Below are 18,642 nucleotides of genomic sequence, written 5' to 3' on the forward strand. Positions count from 1 at the left end.
CAACAGCACTATGATAAAATACATTAATGTTCCATTTATTATTGATAATTATCTGAATAAACAATTCTTCCGCCAAGCTATATATTTACATTTTCCCAAAAGAAGGATGTTTACGTTATCCAGGTTCATATCTTGCTTTCCTTCTACTTTCCGTCTGTAATGAATGACAGTTTATTTTTCCCTTGCCTATTGACAGTGTGCCAAATCATGTCCAAGGGGGTGGTGGCAGTCCTGGGCCCCTCTGCCAGCCCGGCGTCCAACTCTATCATCAGTAATATCTGTGGGGAGAAAGAGGTGAGTGCTGGCATCAGCTCTCTTTTGTCATCAGTGCAACATAGCATAGCCCAGACCATATTAATGAATAATCATTCATATCATTACTTTAATGACTAGTGTGGTCAGTGGCATGCTCCAAAAATGATTCCTAACCACAGCCGAGCACAGTGTTCAGTGTTAGTTAAAAAATGTTATCCTTTAAAAGGTGAAGTGTGTCATTTCTGCACCACTAGAGTCACCCTGTGAGTTTCCTTTCTACACTGTGATATGTGTTACCATATATGTATTTTCTTTCTAGAGCTGCAGTCTCAGGAATACATTACTATTTCTTGCATAATGAATAATGCAGCCTCAAACAAGTTTACCCTTCATTCTCAACTGAATAAGCATCAATTCTTAATGTCTTCATAATTCATAATCAGTGGCAACTCGCCTTCCAAAGTGAGCATCAAGCATAAATATTCATAGTCACATTTTATAAATGACTGCTTGGGTCACAGATGAGGCCTTGTGTAATGAAAGTTTAAATGTTTACATCAGCTATAATACACCTCGATGAATATTTATAATGCTGACATTTATTTGTTTTCATGAACTGCTGTTTATCTTGTCCCTGTGTGAGCCTGTAATGGTCTGGATTTGGTTAGCAATGTGGAGGATTGTTTGTTGGTTTGGGATAGTGGAGAAAGGGAAGAGAGGCCCCGTTTCCACCTGGTATTACGTTGCGTCTTAGGTGTTCCGATCACATGTGGTCAGATAAGACACATTGCTGTTTACACCTGGTGACTTAAATGCATTTCCTGTGACCACTTGTGTTCGGATTTGGAGGGAAGGGTCTCTGTTTCATGATGACATACATCAATCACTGTGTCAGTGTGTTAATGTATGATGTTAAAGCACAAAAAAATCAGGAAAGACAAAGAAAGCAATTGTTTCTCCAACTGATTTCCAAACTGATCTCCAATTGATCTCCAAATTGAAATTTAAATATAATTACAAACGCAACATGTCAAGCATAATTAACTGTTATTTTAGTGGATTACCTGTTTTAAAGGAGCTTCAGGTGTTTGTGCTTCTCATCTGTTTTGATATCAGACACACTAAAGAAGATCCGTTAAGCTCTCTTGATTGGGTATGTATCCACTTTTTTAAAATTCACAGATCAGACTTTTTTTTCCTTTTAAAGCTGCTCGTAAACGGCAAAGTTTAAACTCTTGTTTTAGCTCAGCGGTTGATTGACAGGTGAGGGGTGGCACTTTACTGCTGCCGGGACACATATAGGACGTATTTAGTATTTACACCTCAAATGCAATGCGGTCACATGCGTTTTTGACCACATTCGTATGTGGTCTCTGTGATCTGATCACAAACTGTTTTAGACCCCATTTAGACCTCTATTTAGGGCTGACCACATGTGATCGGATCACCCGAAACACATCTTAATACCAGGTGGAAACGGGGCCAGAGTGTTTTGAGCTATTTTTCTGAGGGGGGTGGGGGACTTTAGTGGGTGCTGCTCTCTGTCCTCTGTCTTGGGAAAGGTCAGTGTTCTCATGTTATTATTATTTATTTTAAGTGACGTGTCTGTGTCTAATGGTCTGAATTGCAAGGAGGGGGTAGATGTCATGTTGGTTTATGGTGGTGTGCATGTTTGTGAAAGAGAGTGTACTGTATAAAACGGAAAGGAGTTTGATAATCTAAATGATTAGTCTAATGCAGAGAAGGAATGTTTTTATATTTGGGTGAATCTCACAAATGGTCTCAATTTACACAACAAAATCAAAAGTAAAAAATAAGAAATAATATTTTGCATAGCAAAAATGAAGCCTGTTTTATGACAATTAAGATTTTTTTTTTTTTCCTCACAATGATGACGACTCCTATTAAAGTAAAGCAATGTTTTTGTTTTTCTTATTTAAATTGGCATATATTTAAGGTACTACAATAAATACAATGATGATGACTCTTATTAGAGTAATGCAATGTTTTGTTTTGTTTTTTCTTATTTAAATCAACATAAATTAAAGGTAGTACAATAAATACTACCATTTTCTTACTTCTTTCTTTTATAAAATGAGGTGAAATCTCTAGATCACTTTTCTTGTCAAGTTTTGTGAGATTCACTTGAGTGTAAGGGTCAATTTAATTTTCTTCATCTGTATGGAAAACAAAAACAAATGGTGAACACATTAATTTCCCTTGAATAGCATGTGTACATTTCTGCTTGTGTATGTGTGTTTCTGTATGTTTTTGCCATGGCTAGATTGCAAGATTGCATGTTTATGTGTAGCTGACACCGAACATCTGGGCCCCTATTCACAAAAAAATCTTAAGGCTAAAAGTAGCTCCTAATGCTGAAATTTAGGAGAACTCTTAAAAATTAGGGGCATGTCACTCTTAATTTTAGGACTCCTCAAATTTTCATCTAAGAGTAATCAATGAAGCATTTTAATGCTAAAAGTATCTCCTAAACTCATGACAGCTTAGAAGTCATCCTGAGGACTTCTACATCCCTAAGAGTGACTCACAAACGAACTGAAGCATGGCTGCTGAAGTCAGTCGATGTATTTAAAAATATCAGAATATTGACATTGGCCTTTAAAAAGGTTTTCAACTGAATCGCGAGGGTGTTTTCATTATGGTAAACTTAGCTAGAGATGCATTGGATATTTATACTGTATATATATATATATATATATATATATATATATATTTGTCTATAATTGTAGGTTTTTGAGTCGAACTGAAGCGGCAGTTAAGTATGCATTGGTTACTACTGCAGCTTTCTTGCAAATTTAATGATAATCATCTGCTGTTTTGAGCTTTATACACGCTAAATATGCTTCCTCGTCTGAAATGCGCTATTCAAGCCTGGTTTTTCGCGCGAATGTTGCACGAGCCATCACAAAACCTTTCGCGTGAAGCTGCAGTTATACATTCGCCGGGCACCACAGCGTGTCTTACTTTTGTGGGATCAGCTAGACTGTAAGGTGCGTGAGAAGTGCCCGACAAGACAAGTGCTACAGGAAGCGTGGGGTGAAATGTCACCTGAGTATCTGGACAAACTGACAGCTAGTATTCCAAGGATCTGCAAAGCTGTCATTGCTGTATGTGGAGGATTTTTTGATGAGCACTCTTTGAAGTAGTTTAAGAAGTTCTGAACATTTTTTACAAATTGTAATAGTAATTTTTCACATTATTAATGTCCTGACTATACATCGTGATCAGTTGAATGCCACTTTGGTGAATAAAAGTACCAATTTCTTACCATAAGAGCAAAATCTGTACATTATTCCAAACATTTTGCTGCCAGTGTATATTTTAATGTTTATAAACTACTAATATGTTAAGTTGAAGAATATAGTTTTATTTGTAGGATGCTCATAAAGGTGATCAGTCAGGATGGATGTTGTTGGTTAACTGAATAAAATGAACTTGAAAAAAGTTTATCAGAGGTGTCTAATGTCCTTTGTCATGTATCAAGTATATTCTTTGTTTCTGAATTTGTTGGTAATTCTTGATACCTGCTTACCATATGTAAGTTTTGTTGTGACACATAAACAGTTGACAGTCTTTGAAAAAACAAAAAAGAGATCTCCAACTGTGCCTCTAAATTTTTGACCATGCCCCTAAACATTTTCTCTTAGGGGCACGAGCACTCCTAAATAAAATTGTTAGCAAAGAGCCCTGTAACATGTCCATAAACATTTTTTTTTCTTCAACATTTTGTGGGGTGTATATTTTAGGTGCTGTGACTAGTCACTATTTTTTTTTTTTTAAGTTTTCCCCATTTGAATCACCTTTTTGCCTTTAATAGCTCAATTAAATTGTCCTGCAGTGTTACAACTAAAAAGTTCAAAAATTCCATGTAGTCTTTCAAATAATATGAGTTATTAAAGCTGCATACATAATAATTCTAAAAGATTTAGCAAAATGCTTTTTTTTTTTTTTTAAATGGACTATATCATGTCACACCACAGGGCATGTCAATTACCCTCAAGTATTTCATGTAAACGATTTATTGTGTATGTACGAAGCCTGTATTATTCAGTCTGTATCACTTATATATTTTCTTAGGCTGACAGTTTGGCCTGAAAATAGAAGTAAATTCCGAAAGATGCTTGTCATGACAGCTTAAGCGCTAGAAAGAGCCTGTACTCTTTTTCTATCATGAGTGCTTAAAATGCTCTTTCAACTGCAGTGATGGAGTTTCCCATCTGGTCGAGAACGAAAGAAAAAATCTGCTCTGAGGGTCTGGAGTAGCTTTTGACTTCTCTCATTACTGCCTGATATATGTTCGTTCACAGAATGCTGTCACTTTTGGCTCTTGCACAACTTGCTCTAACCCACATCAAGTGGCAGTTCTTGTAAAAATAGATAATGTATACAGTCTAAGTGATTTTGTTTCCTGTAAGTCTAGTACAAGAGTTGCCTCTTGATGTTGACTGTAGCACATTTTCTCAGGGGCCCGGGCCATTGGTGTTCTGCAAGCTACATGAACAAATACAATTTTCATTCAAGTCAGTAACTACAAAAACAATATAACTGTAGGATGAAAATGGTGAGAAAAAAAGAGGTTTTCCTCTAATTTCTCATAAATATGAATAGTGTGTTTGTAGTACAGAGAATCTGGTTCATGAGCAAACTACAGTAGAGCAGCACGACTATGCTCAAGGCTGAGGCTTTTGAACCTGAATGGCACATTGGTTTAGGGGGAAGGGGGGGGGGGGGGGATTGAGTGAGAAAGGGACTGTAAGAGAAAGATAGAAATGCCAGGTCTGAAACCCTGGAGCGCAACACAAACAGAATTTCCTGTTGAGCCTGGCACCTCTGCTGAATACATTCATATGAAAATTATTGGTATTTGAAATGACATTCTTGTGTCGATATTTAAATCACCTTTGTGCTCCTGAGGGCCACTTTGTTCTGTGGTGGTGAAATTAAATTTTATTTTCTATTATTTATTAGTTCTGTTCCTTCCTTGTGAGATGCCTATGGAGACAGCAATTTAAGGCATCATAAGTGTGCAAAAATCGGGATTACAATGAAGCACTTACAATGAAAGAAAATGGGGCCAATATTTGGAGGGTTTAAATGCAGAAATGTGAAGCTTATAATATTTTATATATATATCAGTTAGTTCCGGTCCTCGAATCTGATTGGACGAGAGGCATCCCAAGAGTGCTTATAGCTCAAACCATCTGCCGATCACAGCTGAGAGTTGCGAGAGATGGAGTTATCAGACACGCTCAGGGTGCCTACCTGATACCCAGATTCTGAGGTGGGAGAAGACGTCAAATTTCAACATGGCGGAGGAGAGAATGCTTTCTATGTCTGTGTCAAAATAAGAGTTCCTCAAGAAATATACAAGAATGAAACTGGCATCCTTTATGTTTTCTCTCTGACAACAAAACACTTGAATGTGAGTAAAATACTCATAGGATGATTCAGATGGCAGATGGTGTATGGCAGCATCCCTCCACGATCGGAGCGGATTACTATCACACTACAGCTGAGGAATGCAGGTTGTCACATGCTCAGTCTCTCTCTCTCTCTCTCTCGCTCTCTCTCTCTCTCTCTCTCTCTCTCATACACACATCCTTGTTTCTACAATAACTTGTTAGAAACAGCCCAAGCTGCCATTACTAGTTCTAAAGTGATGCTTTCGAATTAGTAACAAAGGCTTGGGCTCATCTTTCGAACTAGCAATGGCAGATCCTGAATTTGTGGCATAAGAAAGTAGTTCCACAATTAAGGTCGAATCACAGCCGTGCTGATAGCTGGACATACAGCACTCTTTACATTATGCCACAACTACTGTTGATTGAGCTAAACTTGTACTGAACCAAGAATATTCCTAAATTGTTAAAAGTGACCTTAACATAACAGGAGGATTAACAGTGTAAAATGTATTATTTTACCAAATATTTGTGTATTTGCCATGCATTTTTATTAGAGTTCTGTGTTGTTTGGGCATCACAGCTCTATTGAAATCAATTGTTAATTTGGTGTCCTGTGCATAATGGTGAGGTGTGTGTTGCTGCCTATGTAGAACGTTCCAAATCAGTCTCGTATGAGGTTCTATGATGATTTGGATGCTGCCTTTTTTTTTATTTTCTGAAATAAATACGTGAGATTCTCTCCAATTGGTGCCTGTTGAATGTGGGATTTAATAAAATGACGGCAAGCAGCCATCTCAGTTACCTGCAGTCTCTCAAGTTATCATTAATGTTGTATATTAAATTAGGATTACTGCACTTGGTCAAGCGTGAATATTAAAATATGACCAGCAGCCCACAACAGGGAGAAACACAGAAGTGCTGGTGAAAGATGAACCCAACAGACCAATCCCACAAGCTTTGTTTATTTGTAGGTGACTTTTTTCGGTGTGCTATTTTGGGCCAGATTTTGTTTCAGACTGGCCAGTGTGTGAGAGTGGATAGAACATGCTGTGTTTGATCCCGAATGCTGTAATTTTGCTAGAAATCAAAGCGTCAACTCAGCAGGACTCTTCATTTACTGCAGTCACTCCTGCAAAGCTGATTTCACCTTTCAGCCCTTCCTTCTTTTATTCTCCCTCTTTTCTTTTCTGCATTTCACTTGCACACAAGTGAAACAGGCCAGCTAGACAAGCCTGCTTTTCTGTCCAAACTGGTCTAGCTTGTGGGCCAGCACAGCTCTGATGTTAACCTGGAAAAAATGACCAGTATTTTCATTACAAAAAAGTACTGTGGCAGTACCATGGTACAGTGATAGTAATACCATTTTTAGTAACCCCAGAGAGTAATACCATGGTACTTTGATATATATATCATGATAGTGAAATGTATGTATAATGGTATTTACATCCTACTCCAGGATACTTCAGAGAATATCATAGTACTACCTACATGTCCATAAAACCATACTGTTAGTGGAAGCTGGTTAACCATAGAAGTCTTGCTAGTTAATTTAGTTAAGAAGCCTGGGTAGGTGGACCAGATTCTAAAACACAACATATGCTGGTAAGCAAAACTGCTTGTCTATTCAACAGGACATATCTACACATATTTTCTTTGTAGTGTGTTTGGAGAATGGCCAATGTTGTGATTTGTGCCAGTTACTTAGCATCTGCTAAAAACGTAAATGTATGTAAATGTTAAACGTGCAAAACAGTCATTGCTGCAAGTAGGCAGTGGGATCTGGCTGACAAACCCTCCAGAAGAGGGTAAGAGGTCAGTCGTGATGATTAAGCTATGAAAACTTTACTGGACCGTATAAGGCTCTTAATGGCAGAACACTTCAGACCTCATTGCCTTAAATTATGTATAACTATGGCATCATTGAGCCTTGAGCATTAAGTGCTATAAGCTCTAATGTGCTTCTTTATGGATGGATGAGCACTGACAGGACAACAGGGGAGATGTTTGATAGAACACTCCAGATATGCTCTCAAATAGCTTTTTTCCTCTGAAATGGTGCTTATGCTCGGCCAGGCGATCTGCAAACCTCCGGTGTTTCCACTAACTCGAGAACCAAATATTGATGTAACTGACTAAGTTACTACATAATAGGGGTTGCACCAACTAGTCGGCTATAGTTGTGCTTTTTCCTCAGCCCACAAACTACATCCTGTGAATTTGCGTGCAAATGCATTTTCAATATATGCAATTACACTCACTGAGAACTTTATTAGGAACACTATGGTTCTAATAAATTGCCCAATGCGGTTTTCTGCTGTTGTAGCCCATCTACCTCAAGGTTTGATGTGTTTCTGAGATGCTATTCTGCTCACTACAATTGTACAGAGTGGTTATCTGAGTTACTGTAGCCTTTCTGTCAGCTCGAACCAGTCTGGCCATTCTCCGTTGACCTCTCTCATCAACAAGGCATTTCCATCTGCAGAACTACCGCTCGTTGGATGTTTTTTGTTTTTGGCACCATTGTGAGTAAACACTTTATACTGTTGTGCATGAAAATCCCAGGAAATCAGCAGTTACAGAAATACTCAAACCAGCCCATCTGGCACCAACAATCATGCCATGGTCTAAATTACTGAGATCACATTTTTTTTCCATTCTAATGGTTGATGTGATCATTAACTGAAGCTCCTGACCCATATCTGCATGATTTTATCCATTGCACTGCTTCCACATGATTGGCTGATTAGATAATCGCATGAATAAATAGGTGTACATGTCTTCCTAATAAAGTGCTCAGTGAGTGTATATTTGAAGTTATGCTACAGTGTAAATAAAGTGAACATGGAGCGCTGTGAACATTTAAAGTGTTAATTTTCACAAAACAAGCCAAAATTATTTCTTTCTTATGTTTTATATGTCAAAATGATGGACTTCATTTGGAATTATGTGGGAAATAGCAGAAAAAGTTAAGTTAATGCCAACTCTGAGTCATTTAAATAAAGTAAACACTGACCTGCCAAGTAACCAACTAGTCTGGTACTTTTCTGGGCAACTAGTTGACAAGTAAACGTGCAAGTCCTACTACAAAACTTGCCGACAAACAAAATGCAGCATAACAGTCTTTGTTTACCAGGTTCATGACTTTGTTACTTTGGATATATATAAAAAACAAATCTCAGTGTCAGTGGAACAGGGGCTAAAAGTCCCTCTGATATTGTAGTGAAAGGGAGAAAAGTAATTATTTCAGAATAGAGCCCCCTGTTTTGGAAGTGGATGATGGTCTCACTGTAAGCCCACTAATTATTTTCTTTCGGAATTCAAACAAAACACAGGTGCTGCATCCTCATTCGCCTGATGATAATTAGGGAAGCACAGCTGTTGCCACCACCTCTGCTCACCTCTCTTTGCTGTGCAATTGATCTGTCACTGCGCACGTCTGCTGAGGGACATCCGCACGCCAGGATTTACACCAACGGGCATTGAATGGTTTTCTTTATTGCATGCTGAATGGATGTGTTTCAGCACAGTGCCACTCAAGACCCCTCCTTGCTAGAAACAGCCTTTCAAATTCACTTTATGATAGATGTGCAAAAGACAGCGGACTGGTGTTCCATTGTCTCTTTGTTCCCTGGTCATCCATGGTGCCGTGCTGTCTTTTTGTGGAGGTGTACAGTAAATGGATCGAGTTTTTACACCCCAGCTGAGCCCATCGGCACTGCAGTGCAGATGGGCTTCATCAAGTCTGCAAACAAATCACACTAAAAATTTCTGAATGTCATTGCATTAGATACAAAATATAAAACCAAGTGGCATCTGCAAATACATGATGCTAGACATTGTCTCAGAGCTAACTTTCTACCAGAAAGACTCAGAACAATGAGAATAATCATAATATGGGTATAGAATAGTTTCCTTTGGCGTGAGCCCCATCCTACAGTTTAGTGCTCAGATTCTCGCTTGAACCGTCAGATCCTGCCGGAAGATGAACGGCAGGGGAGAGGAACTTCCCCCTCAACAGGACGGGACCTAAACTGGTGGTAAAGGCGTGGATGGAGGTTGAAAACAATGCACATGATGTGAAAACAGACAGCTGCAGATTTATTAAGAAGATGCAGGATTATGATTGGAATGAATGGTATATGCTACTATGAGTCTTTCTGCTGGAACTACCGCTATGCTTCCATTCCACAAGTTCACACAGGTGTTCTTGCTCAGTAAGTATGGACATACAGAATTTGCACTTTGTTTGACATCTAGGAAGGGTTCAAATACTTAATTTTGAACAAAATGTTTGTTTGTGCTATATTATTTTTGAATATATGCCAATGGTTGGATATTATTTGATATAATACAAAGACATTCATACATTTTAAGTGTGCAAATGTCCAAATACCTGACTGCTGGGTGCATTTTCCATTGCTCTTTTGATTTGTAACTAGTAGCACCTAATAAACATGCAAAAATAAATAAATAATTCTAGAGCAAACAGTTTAAAAATAAATAATTATGTCCACATACACCAAAAAAAATTCAGAACTATAAAAAGTCAGATTTTTATTTATTTATTTATTTATTTATTATCAAATTGTTTATTATGTTTCCAGGAGTTTAGGTTATTCAAATTTTTGAGACGTTACAGACATTACAGCAACATTTTCGGTAAAGCTGCTTTGGAACATTATTGGGAAAAGCACAAACAAAAAATGTATACAAATAATAAAAAAAATTAAAAAATGTACTTTAGCAACAAAATCTCAATGTTCTCTCTTTGCAATGTTAAGCAAAAAAAGTGATTGCCAGTCCTGAAGCATTTTACCAATCAGAAATAAGCATAACTATGAAAAAGTAATGGCCAGCATCGTCCAATCACTGCCAACCATGTTAAAATAAAATTATACGTTATAAAATCTGAATCTAAGTACTGATCACCATTATCCTATGTCTGCCCACCATGTTGAGCGGTTCAAACATCATCTTCATCCTGAAACTGAATTTTTGATAGGAAGTTTGGATTGAATGCACTTGGCTTCATAAAGCTACTGTATAGGATGCTCCCTTGCTCCCTATTAAGTGAATGATTTAACCTCCAGTGTGCAATCTGTCTGCGCTGGTCTTGGAACAGTTCAAAATGCACTGTATTTTCATCCTAACTCCATATAAAGCCTCTGACAGCAAAACATTTTTCTCAATGTGAAAATGCATGGTAAATATAGGATTTATATTGAAAGCCTTGTGCTATTGTACACATTAGTGTACATTGTGTTTAGCAGCATGGCATTTCATGATAAATCACACACTTTAAAAATGGCATATCGGATGAAACTAGAGACTCAATCTTTTGACTCAAACAGGTTTCAGTGTAAAATCTTAATTAGGTTTCTTACTAGATGCAGTTTTGTTGGCGTTTCTCCCAAAGAAAAGCTCCACTGGGATCGGCGCCATGTTTTGTCACATGACTCCACACATCAAAAGTTTAACACTTTACTGACAGCCCTGAGCTGAGAGCAGTCGGTTTAAATGAAATTAAATAATGCGTTGCGTATAGAGAAGCCAAAGTACAACGTCCACGCATGTGTATGCACGAGGTTATACAGTTTCTAGGTGAACTGGTGTTTAACGTAATTGCTATTCTTCATATATTTTAGCTTGGCTGGAACACTGTATCAATCAATCAGCTTCAAGGACTAAAGGAATCTGTTTTATAATAAAGCACATATCCTTCCTCAACATTTCATTGTTCTCAACATTCTCTCAGTTCACTTCCTTTGAATAGACATTAATTGATTTGTGTTTTACATACACAGTTCATGCTCAGAGAATAAGAGAGGACACACCTGCGGATCCAATCTGTTTGGTAATATTTGAAATTCATCAAGATGACTTGGCCAATTAAACTCAATTCAACACAGCTTTACCTTTACACCTGCACCACTGCTGGTACTTACATTGCAGTCTAAAAGGCGACTGCATTAAAAGGCTTGAAAACATTTGAGGATTTCTGTGTTCTGCAGACCCAGCAGCGATGCTTGCGGAACAGTAATGCTTCTTGGGGGTTTTTTCTCATCGAGCTGATCAATGATATTGTGGTCAATGCCGAGCTTTCTCCCAAGGTCTCAGTGGCATTTTCTTCTCTTTGCTCTCTCCACCAGAGACTCATGGCAGCGCTTACAACTTGATTACTCCACTTAGTGCGTGAGTGTGTGTTTTTCCCCAAGCAGCTGACTTCCCATGGTCCATTGCTCCACATTAGAGAGGTGTGCCATGTCACGATCATTCACAATACCCTTCCATCCCCATATGGTTGATCTTCATGTCTTTGAGCGGTGGTGCTGCTTTCTGCCTGTGTCCACCCCCACCAACCTGTGTGTGTTGGGAATCGAGAACTGTTTCCATACATAATACTGGAACTGAATAATTTTCATGCTGTTTGGTTCAATTAATGTTTTTTAACATACATCCACCGATGTGGATGGCTATAACACTGGCTATGTTTGGAATGTAATACTAGATTACTATTTAAATACTATTTTAAAAAAAAGGAGTTAGTGAAACAATAGGAATTATAAATGGTTCTCTGGAATACTTGATTCTGATTGGTCGATCGTGCCATCCAACGGTCTGATATTTCAGAATAATGACAGCATATCCAGGAATAATAACCGATAATGACTGTAGATTATCTCTTATATAAAAGTTTCAAACAGTGGAATGCTTCATTGTAGTCACATTGATTTTTATCATCTTGGAAATAAAACATTTGCATTTTTATTCCAATTTAGTTTTAAAAATTAATAAATTTGGCAGTCTAATAAAATAATGAGTTAAAATAGTATTTCACACAGTAAGCTCTGTTGTTTACTGCTCATTATGGCAGAAGAAAATCTGCATACTATGCATAGTAAGAATAGTAGGTAATATGCTGTTCTGAACATAGTAAGTGTTTCAAGTGCCTCTGAGTCTACAGTCTACATACCAAAATAAATTTAGCTTTAGCTGAGTTGTGAGCTTATCATCTGAAATGTGATGTATGATGAAAAATAATAAATACCAGCATGACCAGCTGTAGATTTGTGATCACAACTCTCTTTTACATTAATTGGTCAAAACAACTCACTGAATCGGTCTCACTGAATCAATCTGTTTGCTAAATCAGTCACTCACTCACTGAATCAGTCCATTACTGAATTACCAGGCTAATTTACTTACTGAACAGCAAGTCATTATATCTGACTCAAAATGAGCCGAAAAGTTGTGTACTTAATATTTGTTAGACTTAAATCAGTGTACTGACTGGTTTTTCAAATGACAACATGCTATTAAAATACACTAGGAACAGAGTTGTGTTTTAAAAATGTTACCAAAAATAGTAGCATTATTTTTGTTTAGTATTAAGAACTATTATTTATGATTCCCATCCCTAGTGTCACTGCAGGCAACAGCATGGCTTTGTCATTCACTGCTGATGTTGAGCGTGACATCGGACATTCACTGCTGTCTTTACAATACAACATTATGTTCAGCTGTATCATTTGACACTGTGGCCCTGGTAAAAGTTCTGTGATCTATTATTAAACACGAGTTTTGTTCCTCTGGCACGTAAGGGAACAGATGTAAGATTGCATTATACTTTACCTTGCCATATGGCATGAAATCCTCCTGAGACCGTCCACCCTCATAGATGTGTTGTTGCTCAGAGCCTGCAGGTAGAATGGAGTTGGACAGCCTTACTGCAGAGGCAACACAGTCAAACCAGTTGTAACTTTCAGAACGGGTGGGAAAAAAGGCCAACATGTGAGTTCAACACCACATATCACAATAATCCACATAATTTCATGCCTAATTGAGAAAACTTAACTTAAAGACAATTTGTGAAAGACCACATTTTCCTATGAGGTTTAAATTAATTATTTAGTCATAAAAAGTCAATGAACACTTTAAGTAACTTTCATAATGATGTTGCATTCAAGCAACAGCTTGTGTTATTAAGAGTTGGGATGTTGCATATTTTAGTCTGGAAGTCTGGAGTTATTTGCTTACCTCATTGTGGTGTAAAACCCTGTTAAGATATAATTTCATATAAAAGGTGCTGTAAGTAGACTTGGGATCGATGCCTTTTTCACACATCAATAATCGGCAGGTTTCCCAGATGATTATCAATATTTATCATCATTTTTCCAGATATAAATAGGGCTGCTCATTGCACAACAGTCTTTGTTCAAACATATTTCTCAACACAACTTTGGTAAAGTGTGAGCGGCAGGGTAAATTAAAGAGGGTTGCACACGAACGTATCTGGTGGACGACATGGCTTGTTCTAAAATTCGAAAAAATTATTTTCTATGAAGGTACATACACAGCGTGGACTCGCCGTCTCAGGAGGCTGCTCAAAAATCTGCAGCGCCATGGAGAGCAGCTTGCACAGTTTTCCATTAAATTCGACCCAAATCACTGTCAAAGGACAAAGATTATTTACCCTAGCAAACAGTGGATGATATATTATGTATATGCATATTTCATATAGCCTACACCAGGGGTCGGCAACCTTTTTGACACGGAGTGCCATTTTTTATTTTCCTGGTCAATGGCTGTGCTGACCCCCCCCCACAAAAAAAAAACATGCAAATGTATGTGATTTTCCGAAGTTTGAGTCCACTTGTGAAAATGTTTCTATTTTGCATTTTTCTTCTTTAATTGTTTATTCTCCATTACAAATTATATTATCAGCATAACAGTTTGAGTGAAAACCTGATGATTATGATATAATCATGATCCTGCATCTGAATTTTCACAGAGCATCTTGTGAAAGTGCTTTAATGAAAGAAAACATCTTGGTTACATTCGTAACCTCCATTCCCTGATGGAGGGAACGAGACATTGTGTCGATGTAATGACACTAGGGGTCGCCCTTGGGAGCCCCAAACACCTCTGATCTTTGAGAAAAGGCAAATGGGAATTGGTGAGTGGAATTTGCATGCCACTCCCCTGGACATACGGGTGTAAAGGAGCTGGCTCGCAACCACTCATTCAGGTTTTGTGCTGAGGAGCCGAGACAGGGTCCCGGCCATTTCAGTGGGTAGTTCAGAGTTGTGGCAGGAGGGACACAACGTCTCGTTCCCTCCTTCAGGGAACGGAGGTTACGAAAGTAACCAGGACATTCCCTATCTGTCACTCACTCGATGTTGTGTCGATGTAGTGACACTAGGGGTCCCTATACGAAATGCCACAACTAGCTGAACTGTGTTACGTGGAGTGGCGGTGCGAGATGGGCAAACCATTGTGTGCCTCATAGCCAGCGCACCTGGCCATCATGTAACCTCCCCCAACGCTCCTATGAGCATTGTACAGTCCCCCGCACCTCGGGGACAAGTCGAAAGCCCAAAATGGGGACAGGCCACCCCAGCCATGGCCTCTTCTCTTCTTTTTTTCTCCCCAAAAAAGAATAGGAATGGTTCAGCTGGGGGCCATAAATGTCCATTCCCAAGGGGAAGACACTGCGGAGACCACATCCTGCCCGAGGGGGAGGCAATTGTGTGGAAATACATCACATGGTCTTACCGAGTCTTGTCGGCAGTGTCGCATGTGGAGAAGTCCCCGTGGTAGGTCATACCCAGAGGGGACGGAGCTCTACAAACACGGCGACCGGTGGCAGACAGGGAAACCGGCTCGCGTAAGATACATCACACGGGATAACAAACAGGCAACCAGCACATGTGGAGCACCTACCCCGGTACAGGGCTTAATAGCACACATACTGTGCTGGCATCGAGTTTGTCCGTGAACTCGCCTGCCACAGGGCTAAGGAGGAAGTACATCCAAGGTCCACGATCTCGTGAACACAGCTGGGGTTAACAAGCGCACATCTCCCCCTTCAGGAGGGGAAAGGCATTATACACAAGCGGTACACCCGGCCAGTTGTCCCGCCAACTTACCTGTACGTACCTGACAACACACGGGACAAACCGGCTCAACCCGGAGATTGAGGAACCTCACGAAGGTATTGAGTGTTGACCAGCCCGCTGCTCTACCGATGTCTGCCAAAGAAGTGCCAATGGTTGGGGCCCAGGAGGCCGCCACACTCCTGGTGGAGTGTGCCCAAAGCCCCAAGGGGGGCGACACATCCTGGGCTTGGTATGCCAAAGTGATGGCATCAATGACCCAGTGGGTGATCCTCTGTTTGGAGGCAGCGCTCCCATTCTGCTGTCCTCCGAAGCAGACAAAGAGCTGCTCAGAGCCTCTAAAGCTCTGCGTGCATTCCAAGTAGATGCACAAAGCACGCACCAGACACAGCAACAAAAAGGCAGGGTCTGCCTCCTCCTGGGGCAGCATTGCTTGCAGGTTCACCACCTGATCCCTAAATGGGGTCGTGGGAACCTTGGGCATATAGCTCGGTCGGGGCCTCAGGACCACGTGAGAGTATTCCGGACCAAACTCCAGGCACATGTCGCTGACAGAGAATGCCTGCAGGTCCCCTACCCTCTTGATGGATGTGAGCTCAGTCAGGAGGGCAGTCTTCAAGAGACTGCCTTTAGCTCAACTGACTCCAGGGTTCAAACGGGGATCCCCGCAGGACCATGGAGAGATCCCATGAGGCAATGAGGCGTGGTCTGGGAGGATTCAACCTCCTCGCACCTCTAAGGAACCCGATGATCAGGTCCTGCCCCACCAGCCTCTCCTGCAGGAAGGAAAGCACCGACCTGACTGCGCAACTCTGGGGGTCTTCGCGTCAGGAAGAACACCACTTAGCGAACAGATGCCACTGCAAGGCGTAAAGGCACCTCATAGAGGGAGCCCTAGCCTGAGTGATCGTGTCCACCACTGTGGGTGGTAGGCCACTTAGGTCTTCTGCGTCCCATCCAAGGGCCAGACATGAACATTCCAGAGGTCTGGTCGTGGGTGCCAGATGGTGCCCCGTCCCTGAGAGAGGAGAACCGCAGCTGGGCACGCAGGGGCGGGGGGCCCGCCTCCGTAGCGTCGTGACTCCCATAAATGTGCGGTGTCCGGCAATCACAATAACGATGACCGTAAACACTGGGTGTGTGACCCAGGAAATGAGGAAACCGCACCTTTTCTAAACGTGTGGGTACCGAAGCCTTTCAGGCATGCTGCAAATTAAAGAAAAGGCAACAAAGGATTCTCCTCCCAGCCCTCCACTGGGGGATGGAGTGGTCTGCTTACCATCTCTAGGCCTGCAGCAGGTATTCACGTGCCTGGGTCGCCCATCTCAGGGGCGGCTAGAAGCCTTCCTCGGGTTCTTGGCGGCGGGTCTTGAGACGAGGGGTGTCGGATACCCCTGGCGACGAGCAGACGGGGTGTGGGATCTTGATCTGCGCCGGGGCAGGATATGCTGAATAGCCTCCATCTGCTGGGAGAACTGGGAGAACTGCTGGGCAAAGTCCTCGACGGCGTCACCGAATAGGCCGACCTAGGAGATGGGGGCGTCAAGGAACCATACCTTGTCAGCCTCCCTCATCTCGACCAAGTTGAGCCATAGGTGGCGCTCCTGGACCACCAGGGTGGACATTGCCTGCCTGAGAGTCCGCGTCGTGACCTTCGTCACCCGGAGGGTGAGATCGGTCGCCGAGTGCAGCTCCTGCATCAGTCCCGGGTCAGAACTACTCTCATGCAGTTCTCTTAGCGGCTTGGCTTGGTGCACCTGCAGGAGAGCCATGGCATGCAGGGTGGAGGCGGCCAATCCAGCGGCACTGTAGGCCCTAGTCGCCAGAGACATTGTAAACCTACAGGCGCTGGACGGGAGTCTCAGGTGGTTCCGCCAGGTGGCAGCGTTTTGTGGGCACAGATGCACCGCAACCACCTTATCCACCTGAGGAATCGCCGAGTACCCCCTGGCAGCCCCACTGTTGAGGGTAGTGAGAGCGGATGAGCTCAGAGAAAGGTGAAAGTTGCCCGCTACAACCTCGTGAGCTCCTCATGCACCTCCGGGAAGAAAGGGACCGGGGCGCGGACGTGAGCGGCTCTCTGAGCCCAGAAACCAATCATCAAGCCACGAGGGTTCAGGGGGGAGTGGAGGGTTCCACTCCAGCCTGACGCTCACAGCCACCCGGGGAAGCATGGCCACCAGCTCCATGTCGCCTGCGACTGGGCGACCGCACCCGAAGGTGGGAGCCCAGTCGAGTCCTCAGCATCAGACTGGACCAGCCCGCTCTCCAATGCTGCAATCGAGAGCTCATCCACTTCGCGAGCACCGAATGAGATTGTGAACTCGCCTTGAGACGAGCCGGTGGTCTCAACCCAGAACTCGACAGGGGCAAACGAGCGTACTGGGGATGGGAGGTCTGTGGGGAGTTACCCGGCGGAGCGGCTCCCATTGGGGTCCCTCTAACGAAGGAAAGCTGTGACCGCAACTTTGCCATGGTCATGTTCTTGCAGTGAGAACATGACCCGTCCACAAATGCTTTCTCTGCGTGGGCAGCGCCCAAGCACGTAAGACAGCGATCGTGGCCATCGGAAGCGGAGAGGTAACGACCACAACCAGGAAATAAACATAGACGGAAAGGCATCTTTAAAAAGAAGCTCTCTGTCAGTGCCACTCTTTTAGTAGGGAAAATATACTCTTTTATCACAAGAATATATACTCTTTTAGAATGTCGAAGCGCCCAGGGGTGTTCTCTGCACTCCACCGGTGCATGAGGAGGAGAAACCGCTGTAATGCGCTGTAAATCCAACAGTTTTTTAGAGGTGAATGGAACGCCTCGAGGATTCAGCTCGCTGAACACAACCGCTCGGCTCCGAAGAAAAAATCTGAATAAGTAGTTGCGAGCCAGCTCCTTATATATCCGTATGTCCGGGGGAGTTGCATGCAAATTCCACTCTCCAATTCCTATTGGCCTTTTCTCAAAGATCAGAGGTGTTTGGGGCTCCCAAGGGCGACCCTTAGTGTCACTACATCGACACAACGTCGAGTGAGTGACAGATAGGGAACCTTCCCTTTTGTACAAAATGACTT

At 41.8% G+C, this 18,642-nt stretch overlaps 1 protein-coding gene across 2 annotated transcripts in view; it reads left to right on the plus strand.

The window, feature by feature from the left end:
- LOC127421978 (glutamate receptor ionotropic, kainate 4-like) overlaps positions 1-18,642 on the plus strand; it is a 620,965-nt gene that overhangs the window by 389,309 nt on the left and 213,014 nt on the right. For both annotated transcript variants that reach the window (XM_051665249.1, XM_051665250.1), the window contains exon 5: positions 197-294. In XM_051665249.1, coding sequence (XP_051521209.1) covers positions 197-294 — 98 coding nt within the window. The remainder of the gene's footprint in view (positions 1-196; positions 295-18,642) is intronic.

Source organism: Myxocyprinus asiaticus, chromosome 31 (assembly GCF_019703515.2).
Source record: "Myxocyprinus asiaticus isolate MX2 ecotype Aquarium Trade chromosome 31, UBuf_Myxa_2, whole genome shotgun sequence".
NCBI lineage: Eukaryota > Metazoa > Chordata > Actinopteri > Cypriniformes > Catostomidae > Myxocyprinus > Myxocyprinus asiaticus.